Source organism: Procambarus clarkii, chromosome 79 (assembly GCF_040958095.1).
Source record: "Procambarus clarkii isolate CNS0578487 chromosome 79, FALCON_Pclarkii_2.0, whole genome shotgun sequence".
NCBI classification, from domain to species: Eukaryota; Metazoa; Arthropoda; class Malacostraca; order Decapoda; family Cambaridae; genus Procambarus; species Procambarus clarkii.
In genome coordinates, this window is record NC_091228.1 from 20,105,882 (window position 1) to 20,120,537 (window position 14,656).

Here is a 14,656-nt window from a genome sequence, read left to right on the forward strand (position 1 = left end):
GAAAGAGTAACTCAGGTATTGGTGAACAACGGATATAGCAACGCGGAAATAAACGCTGCTATAAGAAGACACTTGGACCGTTGGTATAATTCAGAACCTAGAACAGAAACCACAACACCCCCAATAAAATTATATTACAAATCAACCATGCACAGTGAACATATAAAAGAGGAAAGAATAATGAAAGAAATAATCCGTAAAGGAGTAAAAAGCACTACTCCTAACCAAAACATAAACCTGATAATATTCTACAAAACCAAGAAGACTTCCGAACTCCTTATCAAAAACAGCCCGAAGCCGACGGAGAACCCTCTACAGCAGTCAAGCGTTGTATACATGTACACTTGCCCCCACGAAGGATGTAACCTTCAATGTAAGTACATAGGTATGACGTCGACCAAGCTGACGAGGTGTTTGACATGCCATCTTCAATCTGGTGCCCCTAGGAATCCCATGAGACAAGCCCATGACATTACTCTAACAAGAGAAATGCTGAACAAGAATACTTGCATAATAGACAAAACCCAAGATTCAAGAAGATTACAAATTCTTGAGGCAATTCACATAAGAATAGAGCGACCTACCATGAACACCCAAATCACGGAACAATTTACTCTACCCACCATGAGAGTAAGGACAAGACAAGAACATATCGATGCCAACACAGAAGACAATGTCCAACATAACAGGCCAATTACACTGGATTAATCTTTGTGTTTAGATAGGAGATGCCTCGAATGGGCCAATAAGCCTTCTGCAGCCCTATGTTTATCCCTTATGTATCCCCCATGTTTTCACCTTCATTGTATTATCACCTGACCTAATGCGGGTATAAAATCAACTAGTATTGTAAGATCTGCTCACTTGAGAATGAACCATGGAGGTTCGAAACGTCGTGCAAATTATACAAATAAGTGTAATACACTCTATAGTAAATCACTTCTTTTCTTCACCTTAAAAGTACGAAAATGAGTTTTGGAGAACTCCTATTTCAATTAAGCCCTGATGCTAAGAAAATAGTTAGAGGGATAGAAGCCCTAAACCAGAAAATAATAAATACAGAATATGCGGTCATATTCAATGAAACATGTTTGAAAGAAAACCTGCTGCCAGTATACACCAATATATATATATATATATATATATATATATATATATATATATATATATATATATATATATGTCGTACCTAGTAGCCAGAACTCACTTTTCAGCCTACAATGCAAGGCCCGATTTGCCTAATAAGCCAAGTTTTCCTGAATTAATATATTTTCTCTAATTTTTTTCTTATGAAATGATAAAGCAACCCATTTCATTATGTAAGAGGTCAATTTTTTTTTATTGGAGTTAAAATTAACGTAGATATATGACTGAACCTAACCAACCCTACCTAACCTAACCTAACCTATCTTTATAGGTTAGGTTAGGTTAGGTAGCCGAAAAAGTTAGGTTAGGTAGGTTAGGTAGTCGAAAAGCAATTAATTCATGAAAACTTGGCTTATTAGGCAAATCAGGCCTTGCATAGTAGGCTCAGAAGTGAGTTCTGGCTACTAGGTACGACATATATACATATATATATATATATATATATATATATATATATATATATATATATATATATATATATATATATATGTCGTACCTAGTAGCCAGAACGTCGTACTCAGCCTACTTTGCAAGGCCCGATTTGCCTAATAAGCCAAGTTTTCATGAATTAATTGGTTTTCGACTACCTAACCTACCTAACCTAACCTAACCTAACTTTTTCGGCTACCTAACCTAACCTAACCTATAAAGATAGGTTAGGTTAGGTTAGGTAGGGTTGGTTAGGTTCGGTCATATATCTACTTTAATTTTAACTCCAATAAAAAAAATTGACCTCATACATAATGAAATGGGTAGCTTTATCATTTCATAAGAAAAACAATTGAGAAAATATATTAATTCAGGAAAACTTGGCTTATTAGGCAAATCGGGCCTTGCATAGCAGGCCGAGTACGACGTTCTGGCTACTAGGTACGACATATATATATATATATATATATATATATATATATATATATATATATAAATATATATATAAATATATATATAAATATATATATAAATATATATATATATATATATATATATATATATATATATATATATATATATATATATATATATGTCGTACCTAGTAGCCAGAACGTCGTACTCGGCCTGCTATGCAAGGCCCGATTTGCCTAATAAGCCAAGTTTTCCTGAATTAATATATTTTCTCAATTGTTTTTCTTATGAAATGATAAAGCTACCCATTTCATTATGTTTGAGGTCAATTTTTTTTATTGGAGTTAAAATTAACGTAGATATATGACCGAACCTAACCAACCCTACCTAACCTAACCTAACCTATCTTTATAGGTTAGATTAGGTTAGGTAGCCGAAAAAGTTAAGTTAGGTTAAGTTAGGAAATCGAAAAACAATTATTTCATGAAAACTTGGGTTATTAGGCAAATCGGGCCTTGAATAGTAGGCTGAGAAGATCGTTCTGGCTACTAGTTACGACATATATATGTATATATATATATATATATATATATATATATATATATATATATATATATATATATATATATATATATATATATATATATATATATATATATACACACGTACATAAACAATCACCTACACAAATTCACACAAAAATAATCTTTTGTGTCACAAGTGATTCAACAAGAGGTTCACAACAGTCACTATACAAGGCACTTTACATCTATGGTGAGTCACATAGTCATGCGCTCCACACCCACCCATCTGGGCGGCAGCTTTACAGTCATGTGCTCCACACCCACCCAACTGGGCGTTAGCTTTTCCGTCATGTGCTCCACACCCACCCAACTGGACGGCAGCTTTACAGTCATGTGCTCCACACCCACCTAACTGGACGGCAGCTTTACAGTCATGTACTCCACATCCACCCAACTGGGCGGCAGCTTTACAGTCATGTGCTCCACACCCACCCAACTTGGCGGCAGCTTTACAGTCATGTGCTCCACACCCACCCCACTGAGTGGCAGCCTTACGGTCATGTGCTCCACACCCACCCACCTGGGAGGCAGCTTTACAGTCATGTGCTCCACACCTACCAAACTGGGCGGCAGCTTTACAGTCATGTGCTCCACACCCACCCAACTTGGCGGCAGGTTTACAGTCATGTGCTGCACACCCACCCAACTGGGCGGCAGCTTTACAGTCATGTGCTCCACACCCACCCAACTTAGCGGCAGGTTTACAGTCATGTACTCCACACCCACCCCACTGGGTGGCAGCCTTACAATCATGTGCTCCACATCCACCCAACTGGGAGGCAGCTTTACAGTCATGTGCTCCACACCCACCCAACTGGACGGCAGCTTTATAGTCATGTGCTCCACACCCACCCAACTGGATGGCAGCTTTACAGTCATGTGCTCCACATCCACCCAACTGGGCGGCTGCTTTACAGTCATGTGCTCCACACCCACCCAACTGGACGGCATTTTTACAGTCATGTGCTCCACACCCACCCATCTGGGCGGCAGCTTTACAGTCATGCGCAGGCTGCACCTATAATAAGCAATCTTTGGGGACTTCGCTAGGATTTCTGGCAGCACATCATTATGAATGAAGTACTTACACATTTCTTGGACACCATTGATGGTGTTATTTCTGAATTCCGCGATTTTTTTCACATTCCATTATATAATGACGCAAAGTAAGCAAATAATTCTGCTGACAGAGTTTACATTTAGTCAAATCTATATCAGCAGATGTTACAAACTCCCGGAGGTACTTCCTCAGTACAGAGGAGATACAGAGGCGTTCAGTACCATTTGTTGTTATATAAATGTAATTGTGTATAGTTAAAGCTATATTAGGTTTAGTTAGTTTAATTGTTTAAAATTAGTGGCCAATTAATTGTATATTTCGTGAGTGAAGCATTTACACACGTGGGATTCGAACAGATAACGTAATGAATCCCGTGATGAATCACGTGATGAGTCCCATTATGAATCACGCAATGAGTCACGTAATGAGTCCCATGATGAATCCCGTGATGAGTCTCATGATGAATCACTTGATGAGTACTGTGATGAGTCTTGTAATGAATCACGTGATGAGTCTCGCGATGAATCACGTGATGAGTTCCATGATGAATCACGTGATGAGTCCCGTGATAAATCACGTGATGAGTCTTGTGATGATTCACGTGATGAATCATGTGATGAGTCTCATGATGAATCACGTGATGATTCTTGTGATGAAGCCCATGATGAATCATGTGATGAGTCTCGCGATAAATCACATGATGAGTCTTGTGATGAATCATGTGATGAATACTGTGATGATTCTCATGATGAATCATTCATTGAGTACTGTGATGAATCACGTAATGAGTCTAGTAATGAAACACGCGATTAGTCTTGTGATGAATGACATGATGAGTCACGTGATGAGTCCATTGATAAATCACGTGATGATTCCCGTGATGAATCACGTGATGAGTCTTGTGATGAATCATGTGATGAGTCTTGTGATGAACCATGTGATGAGTCGGTGCTGGAGAAGAGTTGGAGGTTGGTGGGTGGTGGTGCGGGAAGGTGTTCATCTCCAGACTGGTGTACCAGCTGGGTGAAGACACACGTGGGCCATTGTTTACCGGCACGGACCCCCAGGAGCCGTCCACCCACAAACAATGGCCAATTGCTCGTTAGTTCAGCCGCGAAACATCTTGTTTATGAATGACAATGTTTTACATGCGTCCCGCAACTGATGTAACTCAACTGATGTGGGGCCTTGTAGCCTGGTGGATAGCGCGCAGGATTCGTAATTCTATGGCGCGGGTTCGATTCCCGCACGAGGCAGAAACAAATGGGCAAAGTTTCTTTCACCCTAAGTGCCCCTGTTACCTAGCAGTAAATAGGTACCTGGGAGTTAGTCAGCTGTCACGGGCTGCTTCCTGGGGTGTGTGTGTATGTGTGGTGTGTGGGAAAAAAAAAAAAAAAAAAAAAAAGTAGTTAGTAAACAGTTGATTGACAGTTGAGAGGCGGGCCGAAAGAGCAAAGCTCAACCCCCGCAAAAAACACAACTAGTAAACACAAGTTTTCTCCAACATTATATTATTTTGTCTATGGTCACATTGCACCTTTATAAATAGTTGACTCGCTGGAACTACAAATAGTTACCGACAAAACTTAAACATCTAAACTACAGATATATATCGTATGACGATATATATACATATAATGTATACATATATATATCAAGTAACAATTTATACTTAAGTAAAAATTGAACTTGAAAACAAAGTGGATTAATACTGACTAAGAACAAGTGGCTCAGTGGTAGCGCCCTGGACAGGAAGGTTCGACTCTTTACAGACTCCCCACAACAGTTACTTAACTCCTAGATACCTATTTGATACTACATGAGCAGGTGCCCAACCATTTCTGCTTCGTATGGGGATCGAACCACAGATTCACTGATACTGAGTCGAGGACGAAGACCACTACGCTACAGGAACGGCCATACTAGGCCTGCTGATAACAGTTCTTAGTTAAATGGATATTGGAGTTCAGTTCCTGAACTATGTTCCACTATCATGGGAGAACAATATAGGAGCTCCGCCTACCACTGTCACTGACAGGACGGGAACATGGGGAGAACAATATAGGAGCCCCACCTACCACTGTCACTGTCACTGACAGGACAGGTACATGGGGAGGACAATATAGGAGCTCCTCCTATTTGTCTTAATTACACAAACTTTCCAAATGTTTCTTAAAAATCAAATAAGGTGAATAATGTAAACTAGTAACGTTAAGGGTGTTTGAAGGAGAGTTTACTGACCCGTGAGTGAGAGCTGCGGTGAGAGCGAGGACACAGAGGAGGCGGGGACAGTGGTAGGACGCCATGGCAACAGGCAACGAGACGTCCAGGCTGGCTGGCAGCCGGTGAGCGAGTGACTGTGGGAGCTGCCTCTTCTCCCTCACCTTGTCCAGAGGAAACGTGTTCCCCCCCCACATCCCCTGGCTTCCCCATCATCCCCCCCCTTTAGTCTCTCCCACAGGCACCCCGCCCAGTCCCTTCCTCAGGTACCCCTCCCGGTCCCTCCCTACGGCACCCCCTCCCCTCCGAACAACATAACCCCATTCAATTATAGAATCTAGAATATTCCTCAGTACCACTACACACCTTAAAGAAAACTAACATGCAACAGCTACAAGAAGTGCGGTATAAGGCACTAAGGAGAGCAGCAAAACACCGTCCACCATATGATCAGACAGTTCAGGAACTCCATGAACTCCTGAACATACAGCCACTAATCATCAGACGGTGCCATCACACCCTGATGGCACCAAGCCATCAGGGTGTGGAACACCATCCTAATATTAGAGGACCCATTGTTAGAAAGATTACTCCAAGATGTGACGCCCCACTCCCACAGCTGGTGGCCCAAGATGAGACGCCCCACTCCCACAGCTGGTGGCCCAGGATGAGACGCCCCACTCCCACAGCTGGTGGCCCAAGATTAGACGCCCCACTCCCACAACTGATGGCCCAAGATGAGACGCCACACTCCCACAGCTGCTGGCCCAAGATGAGACACCCGACTCCCACAGTTGGTAGCCCAAGAGGAGAGGCCACACTCCCACAGCTGATGGCCCAAGATGTGACGCCCCACTCCCTCAGCTGGTGGCCCAAGATGAGACGCCTCACCCCACAGCCGGTGGCCCAAAATGACACGCCCCGCTACCACAGCTGGTAGCTTAAGATGAGACGCCCCGCTCCCACAGCTGGTAGCCCAAGATGAGACGCCCCACTCCCACAGCTGGTGGCCCCAAATGTGCCGCCCTAGTCCCACAGCTGGTTGGCCTAAGATTAGACGCCCCACTCCCACAGCTGGTGGCCTAAGATGAGACGCCCCACTCCCACAGCTGGTGGCCCAAGATGAGACGCCCCCATTCCCACAGCTTGTGGCCTAAGATGAGACGCCCTGCTCCCACAGCTGGTGGCCCAAGATAGACGCCCCACTCCCACAGCTGGTGGCCCAAGATGAGACGCCCCACTCCCACAGCTGGTGGCCCAAGATGAGACACCCGACTCCCACAGCTGGTGGACCAAGAGGAGACGTCCCACTACCAACGCTGGTGGACAAAGATGAGACGCGCCTCTCCCACAGCTGATGGCCCAAGATGAGAGGCCACACTCCCACAGCTGATGGCTCAAGATAAGACGCCCCGCTCCCACAGCTGGCGGCCCGAGATGAGACGCCTCACTCCCACAGCTGGTGGCCCAAAATTACACGCCCGGCTCCCACAACTGGTAGCCCAAGATGAGACGCCCCACTCCCACAGCTGATGGCCCAAGATGAGACGCCCCTCTCCCACAGCTGGTGGCCCAAGATTAGACACCCGGCTCCCACAGCTGGTGGCCCAAGATGAGACGCCCCACTCCCACAGCTGATGGCTCAAGATGAGACGCACCGCTCCCACAGCTGGTGGCCCAAGATGAGATGCCTCACTCCCAGAGCTGGTGGCCCAAAATGACACGACCCGCTCCCACAGCTGGTTGCTCAAGATGAGACGCCCCCCTCCCACAGCTGGTGGCCCAAGATGAACCGCCCCACTCCCACAGCTGGTGGCCCAAGATGAGACGCCCCGCTCCAGCAGCTGGTGGCCCAAGATAAGACGCCCCACTCCCACAGCTGGTGGCCCAAGATGAGGCGCCCTCTCCCACAGCTGGTGACCCAAGAGCCCTGATATACTAGATGAAGTGTGTTGTTTTGGTGGACTCTTCAGAAGTTGCATAGCGTTGCACCTTTCTTTTTATGATATCTTCAACAAAACCGATATGATATCTTTTATGCAGGTACCTGATGCCAGACGTCTGCTGCAGCTGATGGAGGTATTTGAGCAGAATTCTGTGTTGCGTTTCACTTACGAGATGGAGAAGGATGGGAAGCTGCCCTCTCTAGATGTAACAGTCATGGGAAGGAGCGGAGGTTTCCACACTGCAATCTACACTAAGGAAACAAACATAGGAAGGTGCCTCAATGCCAACAGTGACTGCCCAGACAGGTACAAGAGGAGTGTTGTTAACGCTTATGTTGACCATGCTCTCAGCCACAGCTCAGGATGGAAGCAAGTCGATGACGAACTCTGTAGGGTAAGGAAGGTCCTAGTCAACAATGGCTTCTCCAATGGTTTCGTTGAAGACATCATAAGAAGGAAGGTGAAACGCCATGCAACCTCTGAAGAGACAACTAACACAACACCTGTACCCCCTATTAGACTATTTTACAGGAACTTCTTTTCCACAGCTCATAAAACGGAGGAAAGGGTCCTGAAAGATATTGTTAATAGGAACGTTATCCCTACAGACAAAAATCAGAAGATACAATTGACGATTTACTATAAAACCAAAAAAACGGCCAACCTAATCATGAGAAACTCTCCAGACAAAACGCAAAACGCTTTAATAGAGACCAACGTCGTCTATGCCTTCAAATGCCCACATAGGGACTGTAAGCCTCAAAGAACTCAGTATATAGGCAAGACAACATCTCTTTCCAGGCGATTAATGATGCATAAGCAACAGGGCTCCATTAAGGAACATATAATCTCTTCCCACAACCAGACCATCACCAGAGAAGCAAACAACACAGAAATCATCGATAGATACAGCGATAGCAGGCGGCTTGACATCTGCGAGGCACTACACATCAAGAAGTCAACACCAGCAATCAACAGCCAATTATTGCACAACTATATTCTACCCACCTCAAGACTCCACCTCAAGTCAAAGAGAAGTGACTCGAACCCATACTCCCAGAAGCAACGCAACTGGTAACTACAGGGCGCCTTAATCCGCTTGACCATCACGGCCGTCAAAAGGAAGTGATAGCCGAGGCTATTTGAGCCACTTCCCCGACGGCAACTCGGATGGTAATCTTGGGCATAGCATTTCACCAAATCACCTCATTCTTTGGGGCACACGTGAGGAACACAAATGCGAACAAGCCTGAATGGTCCCCAGGACTATATGCGAATGAAAACTCACACCCCAGAAGTGACTCGAACCCATACTCCCAGAAGCAACGCAACTGGTAACTACAGGGCGCCTTAATCCGCTTGACCATCACGGCCGTCAAAAGGAAGTGATAGCCGAGGCTATTTGAGCCACTTCCCCGACGGCAACTCGGATGGTAATCTTGGGCATAGCATTTCACCAAATCACCTCATTCTTTGGGGCACACGTGAGGAACACAAATGCGAACAAGCCTGAATGGTCCCCAGGACTATATGCGAATGAAAACTCACACCCCAGAAGTGACTCGAACCCATACTCCCAGAAGCAACGCAACTGGTAACTACAGGGCGCCTTAATCCGCTTGACCATCACGGCCGTCAAAAGGAAGTGATAGCCGAGGCTATTTGAGCCACTTCCCCGACGGCAACTCGGATGGTAATCTTGGGCATAGCATTTCACCAAATCACCTCATTCTTTGGGGCACACGTGAGGAACACAAATGCGAACAAGCCTGAATGGTCCCCAGGACTATATGCGAATGAAAACTCACACCCCAGAAGTGACTCGAACCCATACTCCCAGAAGCAACGCAACTGGTAACTACAGGGCGCCTTAATCCGCTTGACCATCACGGCCGTCAAAAGGAAGTGATAGCCGAGGCTATTTGAGCCACTTCCCCGACGGCAACTCGGATGGTAATCTTGGGCATAGCATTTCACCAAATCACCTCATTCTTTGGGGCACACGTGAGGAACACAAATGCGAACAAGCCTGAATGGTCCCCAGGACTATATGCGAATGAAAACTCACACCCCAGAAGTGACTCGAACCCATACTCCCAGAAGCAACGCAACTGGTAACTACAGGGCGCCTTAATCCGCTTGACCATCACTTCTGGGGTGTGAGTTTTCATTCGCATATAGTCCTGGGGACCATTCAGGCTTGTTCGCATTTGTGTTCCTCACGTGTGCCCCAAAGAATGAGGTGATTTGGTGAAATGCTATGCCCAAGATTACCATCCGAGTTGCCGTCGGGGAAGTGGCTCAAATAGCCTCGGCTATCACTTCCTTTTGACGGCCGTGATGGTCAAGCGGATTAAGGCGCCCTGTAGTTACCAGTTGCGTTGCTTCTGGGAGTATGGGTTCGAGTCACTTCTGGGGTGTGAGTTTTCATTCGCATATAGTCCTGGGGACCATTCAGGCTTGTTCGCATTTGTGTTCCTCACGTGTGCCCCAAAGAATGAGGTGATTTGGTGAAATGCTATGCCCAAGATTACCATCCGAGTTGCCGTCGGGGAAGTGGCTCAAATAGCCTCGGCTATCACTTCCTTTTGACGGCCGTGATGGTCAAGCGGATTAAGGCGCCCTGTAGTTACCAGTTGCGTTGCTTCTGGGAGTATGGGTTCGAGTCACTTCTGGGGTGTGAGTTTTCATTCGCATATAGTCCTGGGGACCATTCAGGCTTGTTCGCATTTGTGTTCCTCACGTGTGCCCCAAAGAATGAGGTGATTTGGTGAAATGCTATGCCCAAGATTACCATCCGAGTTGCCGTCGGGGAAGTGGCTCAAATAGCCTCGGCTATCACTTCCTTTTGACGGCCGTGATGGTCAAGCGGATTAAGGCGCCCTGTAGTTACCAGTTGCGTTGCTTCTGGGAGTATGGGTTCGAGTCACTTCTGGGGTGTGAGTTTTCATTCGCATATAGTCCTGGGGACCATTCAGGCTTGTTCGCATTTGTGTTCCTCACGTGTGCCCCAAAGAATGAGGTGATTTGGTGAAATGCTATGCCCAAGATTACCATCCGAGTTGCCGTCGGGGAAGTGGCTCAAATAGCCTCGGCTATCACTTCCTTTTGACGGCCATGATGGTCAAGCGGATTAAGGCGCCCTGTAGTTACCAGTTGCGTTGCTTCTGGGAGTATGGGTTCGAGTCACTTCTGGGGTGTGAGTTTTCATTCGCATATAGTCCTGGGGACCATTCAGGCTTGTTCGCATTTGTGTTCCTCACGTGTGCCCCAAAGAATGAGGTGATTTGGTGAAATGCTATGCCCAAGATTACCATCCGAGTTGCCGTCGGGGAAGTGGCTCAAATAGCCTCGGCTATCACTTCCTTTTGACGGCCGTGATGGTCAAGCGGATTAAGGCGCCCTGTAGTTACCAGTTGCGTTGCTTCTGGGAGTATGGGTTCGAGTCACTTCTGGGGTGTGAGTTTTCATTCGCATATAGTCCTGGGGACCATTCAGGCTTGTTCGCATTTGTGTTCCTCACGTGTGCCCCAAAGAATGAGGTGATTTGGTGAAATGCTATGCCCAAGATTACCATCCGTGTTGCCGTCGGGGAAGTGGCTCAAATAGCCTCGGCTATCACTTCCTTTTGACGGCCGTGATGGTCAAGCGGATTAAGGCGCCCTGTAGTTACCAGTTGCGTTGCTTCTGGGAGTATGGGTTCGAGTCACTTCTGGGGTGTGAGTTTTCATTCGCATATAGTCCTGGGGACCATTCAGGCTTGTTCGCATTTGTGTTCCTCACGTGTGCCCCAAAGAATGAGGTGATTTGGTGAAATGCTATGCCCAAGATTACCATCCGAGTTGCCGTCGGGGAAGTGGCTCAAATAGCCTCGGCTATCACTTCCTTTTGACGGCCGTGATGGTCAAGCGGATTAAGGCGCCCTGTAGTTACCAGTTGCGTTGCTTCTGGGAGTATGGGTTCGAGTCACTTCTGGGGTGTGAGTTTTCATTCGCATATAGTCCTGGGGACCATTCAGGCTTGTTCGCATTTGTGTTCCTCACGTGTGCCCCAAAGAATGAGGTGATTTGGTGAAATGCTATGCCCAAGATTACCATCCGAGTTGCCGTCGGGGAAGTGGCTCAAATAGCCTCGGCTATCACTTCCTTTTGACGGCCGTGATGGTCAAGCGGATTAAGGCGCCCTGTAGTTACCAGTTGCGTTGCTTCTGGGAGTATGGGTTCGAGTCACTTCTGGGGTGTGAGTTTTCATTCGCATATAGTCCTGGGGACCATTCAGGCTTGTTCGCATTTGTGTTCCTCACGTGTGCCCCAAAGAATGAGGTGATTTGGTGAAATGCTATGCCCAAGATTACCATCCGAGTTGCCGTCGGGGAAGTGGCTCAAATAGCCTCGGCTATCACTTCCTTTTGACGGCCGTGATGGTCAAGCGGATTAAGGCGCCCTGTAGTTACCAGTTGCGTTGCTTCTGGGAGTATGGGTTCGAGTCACTTCTGGGGTGTGAGTTTTCATTCGCATATAGTCCTGGGGACCATTCAGGCTTGTTCGCATTTGTGTTCCTCACGTGTGCCCCAAAGAATGAGGTGATTTGGTGAAATGCTATGCCCAAGATTACCATCCGAGTTGCCGTCGGGGAAGTGGCTCAAATAGCCTCGGCTATCACTTCCTTTTGACGGCCGTGATGGTCAAGCAGATTAAGGCGCCCTGTAGTTACCAGTTGCGTTGCTTCTGGGAGTATGGGTTCGAGTCACTTCTGGGGTGTGAGTTTTCATTCGCATATAGTCCTGGGGACCATTCAGGCTTGTTCGCATTTGTGTTCCTCACGTGTGCCCCAAAGAATGAGGTGATTTGGTGAAATGCTATGCCCAAGATTACCATCCGAGTTGCCGTCGGGGAAGTGGCTCAAATAGCCTCGGCTATCACTTCCTTTTGACGGCCGTGATGGTCAAGCGGATTAAGGCGCCCTGTAGTTACCAGTTGCGTTGCTTCTGGGAGTATGGGTTCGAGTCACTTCTGGGGTGTGAGTTTTCATTCGCATATAGTCCTGGGGACCATTCAGGCTTGTTCGCATTTGTGTTCCTCACGTGTGCCCCAAAGAATGAGGTGATTTGGTGAAATGCTATGCCCAAGATTACCATCCGAGTTGCCGTCGGGGAAGTGGCTCAAATAGCCTCGGCTATCACTTCCTTTTGACGGCCGTGATGGTCAAGCGGATTAAGGCGCCCTGTAGTTACCAGTTGCGTTGCTTCTGGGAGTATGGGTTCGAGTCACTTCTGGGGTGTGAGTTTTCATTCGCATATAGTCCTGGGGACCATTCAGGTTTGTTCGCATTTGTGTTCCTCACGTGTGCCCCAAAGAATGAGGTGATTATGTGAAATGCTATGCCCAAGATTACCATCCGAGTTGCCGTCGGGGAAGTGGCTCAAATAGCCTCGGCTATCACTTCCTTTTGACGGCCGTGATGGTCAAGCGGATTAAGGCGCCCTGTAGTTACCAGTTGCGTTGCTTCTGGGAGTATGGGTTCGAGTCACTTCTGGGGTGTGAGTTTTCATTCGCATATAGTCCTGGGGACCATTCAGGCTTGTTCGCATTTGTGTTCCTCACGTGTGCCCCAAAGAATGAGGTGATTTGGTGAAATGCTATGCCCAAGATTACCATCCGAGTTGCCGTCGGGGAAGTGGCTCAAATAGCCTCGGCTATCACTTCCTTTTGACGGCCGTGATGGTCAAGCGGATTAAGGCGCCCTGTAGTTACCAGTTGCGTTGCTTCTGGGAGTATGGGTTCGAGTCACTTCTGGGGTGTGAGTTTTCATTCGCATATAGTCCTGGGGACCATTCAGGCTTGTTCGCATTTGTGTTCCTCACGTGTGCCCCAAAGAATGAGGTGATTTGGTGAAATGCTATGCCCAAGATTACCATCCGAGTTGCCGTCGGGGAAGTGGCTCAAATAGCCTCGGCTATCACTTCCTTTTGACGGCCGTGATGGTCAAGCGGATTAAGGCGCCCTGTAGTTACCAGTTGCGTTGCTACTGGGAGTATGGGTTCGAGTCACTTCTGGGGTGTGAGTTTTCATTCGCATATAGTCCTGGGGACCATTCAGGCTTGTTCGCATTTGTGTTCCTCACGTGTGCCCCAAAGAATGAGGTGATTTGGTGAAATGCTATGCCCAAGATTACCATCCGAGTTGCCGTCGGGGAAGTGGCTCAAATAGCCTCGGCTATCACTTCCTTTTGACGGCCGTGATGGTCAAGCGGATTAAGGCGCCCTGTAGTTACCAGTTGCGTTGCTTCTGGGAGTATGGGTTCGAGTCACTTCTGGGGTGTGAGTTTTCATTCGCATATAGTCCTGGGGACCATTCAGGCTTGTTCGCATTTGTGTTCCTCACGTGTGCCCCAAAGAATGAGGTGATTTGGTGAAATGCTATGCCCAAGATTACCATCCGAGTTGCCGTCGGGGAAGTGGCTCAAATAGCCTCGGCTATCACTTCCTTTTGACGGCCGTGATGGTCAAGCGGATTAAGGCGCCCTGTAGTTACCAGTTGCGTTGCTTCTGGGAGTATGGGTTCGAGTCACTTCTGGGGTGTGAGTTTTCATTCGCATATAGTCCTGGGGACCATTCAGGCTTGTTCGCATTTGTGTTCCTCACGTGTGCCCCAAAGAATGAGGTGATTTGGTGAAATGCTATGCCCAAGATTACCATCCGAGTTGCCGTCGGGGAAGTGGCTCAAATAGCCTCGGCTATCACTTCCTTTTGACGGCCGTGATGGTCAAGCGGATTAAGGCGCCCTGTAGTTACCAGTTGCGTTGCTTCTGGGAGTATGGGTTCGAGTCACTTCTGGGGTGTGAGTTTTCATTCGCAT

The 14,656-nt window shown here is 47.1% G+C and overlaps 1 protein-coding gene across 2 annotated transcripts in view; it reads right to left on the bottom strand.

Moving 5' to 3' along the window:
• Positions 1 to 14,656, bottom strand: part of LOC123764589 (alpha-1-inhibitor 3) — a 209,935-nt gene that overhangs the window by 188,119 nt on the left and 7,160 nt on the right. The window contains exon 1 of one of the 2 annotated variants that reach the window (XM_069314574.1): positions 5,875 to 6,014. The exons of the other annotated variant lie outside the window; for it this stretch is intronic. Coding sequence (XP_069170675.1) covers positions 5,875 to 5,939 — 65 coding nt within the window. The 5' untranslated portion in view covers positions 5,940 to 6,014. Of the gene's footprint in view, positions 1 to 5,874; positions 6,015 to 14,656 lie in introns of those variants that run through there. 2 annotated transcript variants of the gene reach the window in all.